The 8,364-nt window shown below is 57.1% G+C and overlaps 2 protein-coding genes and 1 long non-coding RNA gene across 3 annotated transcripts in view; 1 reads left to right on the top strand and 2 right to left on the bottom strand.

Moving 5' to 3' along the window:
• The window catches only part of AP2A2 (adaptor-related protein complex 2, alpha 2 subunit), a 61,875-nt gene extending 60,857 nt beyond the window's left edge, over positions 1 to 1,018 (top strand). The window contains exon 21 of the mRNA XM_008589317.1: positions 624 to 1,018. Coding sequence (XP_008587539.1) covers positions 624 to 701 — 78 coding nt within the window. The 3' untranslated portion in view covers positions 702 to 1,018. The remainder of the gene's footprint in view (positions 1 to 623) is intronic.
• Positions 934 to 2,724, bottom strand: LOC103604748. Its single transcript, XR_551741.1, has 2 exons — positions 2,202 to 2,724; positions 934 to 2,044 (listed from the first exon to the last, which is right to left on the bottom strand). It is a non-coding gene; the product is annotated as an uncharacterized LOC103604748 (long non-coding RNA).
• Positions 2,725 to 4,063: 1,339 nt separating this feature from the next.
• The window catches only part of MUC6 (mucin 6, oligomeric mucus/gel-forming), a 26,268-nt gene continuing 21,967 nt past the window's right edge, over positions 4,064 to 8,364 (bottom strand). The window contains exons 31-35 of the mRNA XM_008589319.1: positions 7,923 to 8,164; positions 7,145 to 7,687; positions 6,358 to 6,783; positions 4,463 to 4,565; positions 4,064 to 4,241 (exon numbers count right to left, since the gene is read on the bottom strand). Coding sequence (XP_008587541.1) covers positions 4,064 to 4,241; positions 4,463 to 4,565; positions 6,358 to 6,783; positions 7,145 to 7,687; positions 7,923 to 8,164 — 1,492 coding nt within the window. The remainder of the gene's footprint in view (positions 4,242 to 4,462; positions 4,566 to 6,357; positions 6,784 to 7,144; positions 7,688 to 7,922; positions 8,165 to 8,364) is intronic.

Genomic DNA, 8,364 nt, shown 5'->3' with positions numbered 1-8,364 from the left:
AAAAAAAAAAAAAAAAAAAAAAATAAGTTTTTTATTTTCCCCCCCCCCCCCCCCGTCTTTTTTTTTTTTATCAGTTTTGATCAGTATGTACGCTCACGTAACTGCCGCCCTATCCACATGTGTGACATTTGCATCACCCCAGAAGTGTCCTGGCTGCTCCCAGAGGCTGCCACTGTGGCCTAGTCATGCCACGGGGCAGGCCTGGCTCTGAGCTATGTCTTATGCTGCCAGTGTGACTGGTGCCCCAGCACAGCCTCAGGCTCCTGACCTTGTTTCTGCTTGTGTCGGGGCCATTCCTCTCTCCACTGAGCCGTGCTTCTCCTCATGGACGTACTGCCCTGGTCCTCCTGTTTAAGTCCATTTGGGTGACACCCATGAGTGCAGCTGCCGGCTCATAGGGCTCACGCTCAGTGAATGTGCACCCCAGCGTGTGTGTGAGCCCTGCCACTCCACTGCTCGCTGCATCTGCTGTCATCAACATTTCTTATTTTCACTGTGGAACGCGGATGCCTCCAGGAGAGCTCAAGCCACCTCTGCACATGGCTGGCCTGGACCCAGAGGCTGCCTGCCAAGAGCCCCACAAGCTCTCACAAACCCCTAACCTGCTGTGCTCTCTGTTTCAGATGTACCGACTCACACTGCGAACAAGCAAAGAAGCCGTCTCGCAGAGGCTGTGTGAGCTGCTGTCAGAGCAGTTTTAATCAACGCGGGTGGAAGGTCAGGCCACGCATTTGTGCGTTTTCTTCATCTCTGCTGTTTGTCTTCATTACCACACTGCAAATAAATACCCCATCTGAGTACTGCAGTTCGAGGCACCTCCCAATCCTGCTTTTCCAGAGCCTGTCCCTTTCGGTGTGGCTAGGAACATAAATATGTGGTTTAAGAAGAGAAGCTGAGCCTGACTACAGTGGGCCTGCTGAGTCAGAGGAGGGGTGTGGGTCCTGGGATCACTTTCCATAGAAATCAAGACAGTTCTGTGGTTAAATCTACAAATTAAAGGGAAATTAGAAGTTTGGATGAAAATGGAAAATTTTTTGAAATTTTATTGGAATGCCGCTGCTCTGTGGCTAATCTTCGTCTCTGGTTCACTGAGAGCAGCAGCACTGTGGTGCTTGTGGTGAGGCTGACCCGTGGCTGAGGCGTGCACCCTCAGAGGTGCCGTGCCCCAGCACAATCCCTGGGCCCCTGGGAGGAAGAGCACAGTGTCCACGGTGTCCATGTGGGTTTGCTGCAGCACCTATAGGACAGTTTTCTTGGGGCAGGATTTTAAATCTAGAAGTTAGAAACATTTGTGTCTTTAAGACTCTATTGGCAAAACCACGCATCTTGGCTAGATTGAATTGTTTCCCTTTTCTCAGCACCAGTGTTCTTAAAGGGATATTTGTGATGTTTTTACTGTTTTTTTGAGACTTTAAATTTACAGTTTGGTGGGCAGAGGTTCCTGGAGGCCCTGGAGGGCATGCAACTTGCTCACCCTCCAGCTCCAAGTGAGTGCACCGTCCCATGGTGTGCCTGAGGACCTGGAGGGTTCACTTGTGGTGACGGAGCGGGACTCTGGAGGGCATGCTTGTCTCCCCCCGTTCAGTGGCTTCCCCTGTCAGTGCAGTTACCCTGGGTCAGGGGTGAGGCTGAGTGCTGTGGGCCTGCACCTGTCCAGTCGCCGCTGGAGGCAGGGGTGGAGGAGGGCAGCCTCTGTGTGTTTGGTCAGGAAATGAAGATGCCAGGGTGGCGAGGATACGCTGGAGCCACGTGCTGCTCCGATTGGCTTGGCTCCTATGTCGTCCCTCTGTCCATACCTGGGCCGCACGTCTGGCATCTCAAGCAGAGGACAGTGGAGTTGGGGCCAAGAGGCCCAGGGAACCCAGGCTGGGGCCTTCTACTCCGTACCTGAGATGCGGCTCTGGGATTGGCGCAGACACACAGCTGTTGTCAGCACCTGAGATGTAGGAAGAGCACAAGCCCCGTCATCAGCTCCCTGTCTTCCAGAGTCGCTGCTGCCCAGCTGCAGCAGGGGATCCGCCCACACGAGGGCCTTCACTTCAGCCTCGGGCCCGGCTCTGGGATTGGCGCAGACACACAGCTGTTGTCAGCACCTGAGATGTAGGAAGAGCACAAGCCCCGTCATCAGCTCCCTGTCTTCCAGAGTTGCTGCTGCCCAGCTGCAGCAGGGGATCCGCCCACACGAGGGCCTTCACTTCAGCCTCGGGCCATTGGCTGCTGCAGAGCGTCTGCTGCAGAGTGGGTGCTGCTGAGGGGAGCTGCAGGGAATCGTGTCCCACTCAAGGTCCCTACAGCCCCCACTCTGGAACCTGCGCAGTCTGCATGGCTCGCATTCCACCATATTGGACTCTGATCTGAGGGTGGCGGCATCAGAGTCACCAGCACCTCCCGTCTGTGTCCTGTGGAGCTCATGGTTTGTGGCTGTGCCTGTATCGCAACTCCCTGGCTGCAGCACCAGGCTTGCACTACAGATGGATGGCCTGGCCATGCACCCAGGAGGTGCTCCTCGTCCTCTGGTTCAAGCCTGCTGGACAGTGTTGCTGTCCTGTGTGTGGACTGCCAGGCCATGTGGCATTTGCTCATAGCCATGTGCAGCTCGGTGGCAGAGTTCTTCTGTGTCAGTTAACTCCCTCCCCTGAGCAGAGGAGAGGCTGCTCCATCTGGAGGACATGTCTCTCGGTACACTGTGCTCCTTTTCAAAGAAAAATAAATGCTAGAACAGTGTCGGAACATGTGCATTGTCTATAGGGGAGAAAACGTCCTACGTGCCATCACAACCCCTCCTGTTGGGCTGTGTGAGGTACTGATTGGGCCTTGCCTGCCCTGGGTGTGGGTGTGGGGTGCCAAAGCAACATGTGTGCCAGGAAGCAGCATGCCTTTTGCTCCACCAGTTTGATTCTGGGTGTGTGGTTGAGCCTTTCTGGACTCTGGTCCTATGGGGACTCATCAGCCTGGCCTTGTGCCTCCCCACTCTTCAGCATGTGTTGGGGGTGCAGCACCCCAAGAGTCACTTCCCTCTGGAGGCTTCAAGTCTAAGGCGCACAGGACAAAGAGGCCCAGAGGGTTCCTTCCTGGGGAGCAAACCTGCCGAGTCGCACACAGGGGTGAGGCAGCCACAGACAAGGCACAGGAGGGGCTCCGGGTTACAGACCAAGGAGGAGTGGCCCCAGGGGATGGTGGGCTTCCCCAGAGACTCTCTGACAGTCCTGAGTGTGGGAGTGGAGGGGCCCAAGGCCAGAGGCAGTGTCTCTCCCGGCCCATACTTGCTTGGGGGACACAGCCCTCCACTCCCTGATTCTGGAGGGCTGATGGGCACAGGTGGGGGTTGGGGGCTTAATACCCGAGGGTTTGGGCAATGACAGAAGAAGTGCTCACAGACCAGCCTCTTTGCCTGAGAACTGTTTATTGGAATCTATTCACGGGTAGGCAGCAGCCTCCGAGGACAAGCTTTGTTGGGGTGCGCATGGGTCCTGGTGGGGCCGTGCTGCCTGGTGAGGACTGCCACCTCCCCCACCCTCCCTGTCACCCTGCCCTTCCCTGACTGGGAACGCCTTGCCTCTGCCGTTTTTGGTGCTTACTTGTGCCTCCTGCCTCATCCATCCCTACCCAGGTGCCTGCCTCCAACTGATCTGACCAGTCCCGCCTCTCCCCAGGTACCCCCTCTGGAGCTGCCCACTTCCTGCAGTCTGTTGCTGGGGTCTCATCTCCAGGGTCCTGACCCGGCAGGTCTGCATGGCCATGATCAAAGGCTCCGATGTGTGATGATTGGCTGGTATGATCAGGAAGTGCCCTATATACCCAGGAGGGTCAGTGGTTTGTTGCCCACCTCAGACCTGCTCTGCCTGATCAGGATCTGTAGGAGTGTGGGTGGTCAGAGCCCCTGCCTGGCATCCCCTTTCCCCACAGGTACCCAGGTGAGCCATGTCCGAGGGCTCTTCCCAGGCCATGCCAGTGACCAGGAAAGGGGCTGCCAGCACAGCTAGCCCCAAGGAGATGTGGGCAGTGGTGTTTGTCCTTGCTTTTTAATCTGCAATCCTTCACATCTGGGAGAACAGGTGGTGTTCTAGACTCCACAGCGCTGGGGGCTGCACACACAGCTTCTGAACACCTGCAGAGTGAGCTCCAGCCACTGTCCTGGCACACTGGGGTCCTGGCAAGGCAGCTTGAGCTGCTTCTCGTGGGAGCTCAGGGGGTGGCAACAGCTGCAGTGGGCGTCCACCTGCTGGGTGTTGATGTTGAAGCTGCGAGGAGCCAAGACAGGCAAGGGTCAGGGCTGCCGCTTGCTCCCAAAGGGTCCCTTCCTTCCCCAGGCTGGGCCCACAGGAGCTGCTGCTACCCACCCACTGTCTGGTTCACAGGCAGTGATGGGCCACCCCGACCTCTGCCATGACTCCTCTGTGGGGAAGGGGCTGTGAGCCCCTGAGAACCCAGTACCTGTGGCGGGTTCCAGGCTGCGACTCACCTGGCGGAGGAGGCGCAGACGCCCTCACAACGGGTCAGGGTCACGTTCACTGTGCACCCCTTGTACGTAATCTTCTCCTCCTGCTCCTGCACACTACAGACCCCTGGGAGCCGATTGGGGAGTTAGGTGTGCTCCACACTCCAGGGCAGGTGAGCACAGAGGGAGGGAGCCACCCACTGCATAACCACCTGAACGTGAGGTCCCCTTGTGCTTCCCCTAACCCCCTGCCGTCTCCCCTTGTCAGAGCCTCACGGAGCTGACCTCAGCCACACACAGGGACAATCTGACAGCCTCTCAAGTTGGCTACACTGGGAGTCCCTCAAGGGTAAGGATTTTCTCAGAAGACCTAGCGGTGAGCTGGGTCTCAGAGAACTTGGCAGATACTGAGTGCTTGGCTTGGGTGACCCACTGCCCCTGGCTCCCAGCATCCCTGCCACTTCCCTTCCCACCCCAAATACCAACCTGTGGGCATAGGTGTCTCTGATCTGCTAGACCCAGACCCTGCAGAGGGCAGAGGAGTGAGTGTCAGTGTCCCCAGAGGGGGGCAGATGGTGTCATGGAGCTCCCTGCACCCTAGCTCAGGAGGAGGGAATTGGAGCAAGCCCCTTGGTCTGAGCTCCTGGAAAAGGTAGGTGGGGGCCCAGGCCATGACTGGAGGCCAGCGAGCAGCTCTGAGCAAGGTCAGCTGATGGAGAGGATGGCAACACTGGCATTAGAAACAGCCAGTGTGGATCTCAGGTTAAAAATTTCAAAAAGATTCCTGGGCAAAGACTGGATACTCTGCCCCAATGCCCCTCCCCTGCCTAAACCCAAGTCTGTTTCCTGGCAGCAGAGAAGGCAGACAACCCACCTGCCCTGCTTCTCCACCAAGGGCTCTCTCTAAGAGGTGGTGAGGGAGAGCTCTGGGTGGTCCCATGGGCCAACTGATTCCAGCTGTCCCTTACTCTTGACCTCCTCCTCCCTCACCTCTACTTCCTGGGATCACCTCCCCAGTAAAGGCTGCACCCAAGTACTTTTCTCAGGGAGGGACCTAAACCAAGATTTTGTCAGCCTGCAGTGAGGAGCCATCACCCACAGGAGAGGACTCAAAGCTGGCAATTGGCACTGCTGGGATGTGCTCTCTGGGAAAGCCCAGGGCATGTGAGGGGACCGCAATCCAGGGATAGATGGTGCGAGGAATATCCAAAGAGAGGGGAAGGGCATTCCTGTAGCACAAGGTGGGATCAGCAGCACTGCAGCTGAGGCATGGCCTGAGGACTCCTGAGGACTTGCTCTGTCTATGGGGAGCCCAGGGCCTAGGGGCGCTGGACATGCTGGAGGGCAAGTGGTAGCTGGGAGGAGGCTGCAGCTGTGAGACCTAGAGCTCGTGCTCACACCAGGCAGGAGCCCTGGTCTTGGTTAACCTGGGGTGAGGCACACATGTGCTCCTTTTCCTCTTTGCAACCTGAGGGAGGGCTGTGCTACTTGAGCTGCAGGGCCTTTGCAGTTCCTAACATCTTATGAGCTCCCAAAGGGGCAGCTGTGGAAGGCTGCTTGGGGGTGATGTCACCCTAAAGGGAGGCCAAGACTGCACAGTGGGAACACGGGGGTGGGGGGCACAAGAGCCTAGGTCAGGAAACAGCAAATGTCCAGAGGGGGGAATGTGCCTACCTGGGGAAACAGGAGTTTGCATGAGAAGTGCCCAAGACAGGAGAGGAGAAAGGGAGCTAGAGCAAGGTCAAGGAAGGCCTACCACAGGCCTGAGGACCTGGGGTAACATGGGAGTGTGAGGGAACAAATGAAGGCAGGGATTGCACAGGAGGTGATATTGAGGGCCATCCAGAGTGGAGAAGCAAGGCCAGCAGGAGGGCCATGCACCAAGGGTCACAGGGCTGGGCTACGGAGGTCCTACTTACCGGGTGAGCTGAGTGCAGATGTACCAAGAGAGACCTTGGGGCCCTCAGTGGAAGAGGACCCTCTGAAGGGGCTAGTCAGGAACACAGTGGTAGGCAGTTGCATGGTCCCAGGATGCCTGGTGGTGAGGTTGGTGGCTGGAGAACTTGGGATGGCTGTCACGCCCAGGGTGGATGATGCAAGGCCTGGCGTGGGGACTCGCGAGGTGAGAGAAGTGAATCGCGAGGTGGTGGACTGAGAGGAGAACACAGAGGAAACGGGGACGCTGGATGTGGTCCTGGGTGTGGACAGAGGGCCTGTGGTACTGGAGACTGCGACAGGGAATGGAGTGAGAGACACGTGGACAGGAGGCATGGAAGGAGAGGCAAAGTGAGGGGTAGACAGGGTGGCAGGAGGTGACAAAGAGGCCCTAATAGGAGTGGAGGTAGCTAGAGAAGAAGGGAAAGTAGGTAGAGATGCAGGATGAGATATATTTGTGGGTCGAGTGGAAAATGGAGTGTGGGAGACTGAGCTGCGGGTAGGTATGAGGGGTGGAGGAGGGACTGCAGTAGTTGCCTGGTGAGTAGGAGAAATAGAGGAGGACATGGAAGAGGAAATAGAAAGGGTGGACTGACTGAGGGTTGGCAGACAGGATGCAGTTGAGGTCCTGAGCCAAAATGTAGAATAATGTGGAAGACTGGTTGGAGAAACAAGAGTGGTTAGAGGACCTGAGACAGGGGGTAGTGAACTTGTAGAAAATGTTAAAGGAGGGCTGACACTAGAGATGTGGGGAAGCGAGGAAGGACTCACTAGGGAAGTTGAGCTTGTGCCCGTGCCGACTGAGCTGTGGCCTTGGCTGGTCCCACTGGTGGTCCGAGTCACTGGTTCGGCTGTGTGTGTGGGTCCTGTGCCCGTGAACGTTGTTATTGGAGGAATGGTCCCTGTTGATGTTGGGATGGAGGTGGAAGAGGCCATCTCTGGGCTGCTGGAGCTGAGTACCGGGTGCGAAGTTGGAGTGTGAGCTTGTGCCCGTGCCGACTGAGCTGTGGCCTTGGCTGGTCCCACTGGTGGTCCGAGTCACTGGTTTGGCTGTGTGTGTGGGTCCTGTGCCCGTGAACGTTGTTATTGGAGGAATGGTCCCTGTTGATGTTGGGGTGGAGGTGGAAGAGGCCATCTCTGGGCTGCTGGAGCTGAGTACCGGGTGCGAAGTTGGAGTGACCGAGGAGGTAGAAAATGGTGGAACGTGAGTGGCAAGGGAGGTCAGTGCGTGTGATGGGGTTGGCTGGCTGGTGGTGGTCTTGAAGGATGTCATAGAGGGAAGTCCTGTGGTGTGTGGAGTGGTGGAGACAGAACCTGTGGGTCGGGAGTGTGTGGTGAACGAGGTGTGGGGAGTGCTTGATGTGAGTGAAGTGGTGTGGACCTTTGGTTTCCCAGTTGTACTGGAGGACTTGGGGGTGACGGTGGTGGCATTAGCTGATGTGGACTCATGGTGGGGTGTGTAGGAAGGGTGAGACACCAAAGGAGTTGAGGTTGTGACTGTGCCGACTGACATGTGGGCTTGGCTGGTCCCACTGGTGGTCCTAGTCACTGGTTCGGCTGTGTGTGTGGGTCCTGTGCCCGTGAACGTTGTTGTTGAAGGAATGGTCCCTGTTGATGTTGGGGTGGAGGCGGAAGAGGCCATCTCTGGGCTGCTGGAGCTGAGTACCGGGTGCGAAGTTGGAGTGACCGAGGAGGTAGAAAATGGTGGAACGTGAGTGGCAAGGGAGGTCAGTGCGTGTGATGGGGTTGGCTGGCTGGTGGTGGTCTTGAAGGATGTCATAGAGGGAAGTCCTGTGGTGTGTGGAGTGGTGGAGACAGAACCTGTGGGTCGGGAGTGTGTGGTGAACGAGGTGTGGGGAGTGCTTGATGTGAGTGAAGTGGTGTGGACCTTTGGTTTCCCAGTTGTACTGGAGGACTTGGGGGTGACGGTGGTGGCATTAGCTGATGTGGACTCATGGTGGGGTGTGTAGGAAGGGTGAGACACCAAAGGA

This window comes from Galeopterus variegatus, unplaced genomic scaffold, assembly GCF_000696425.1.
Source record: "Galeopterus variegatus unplaced genomic scaffold, G_variegatus-3.0.2 Scaffold5373, whole genome shotgun sequence".
NCBI lineage: Eukaryota > Metazoa > Chordata > Mammalia > Dermoptera > Cynocephalidae > Galeopterus > Galeopterus variegatus.
This window is presented reverse-complemented; position numbering and strand designations above follow the sequence as displayed.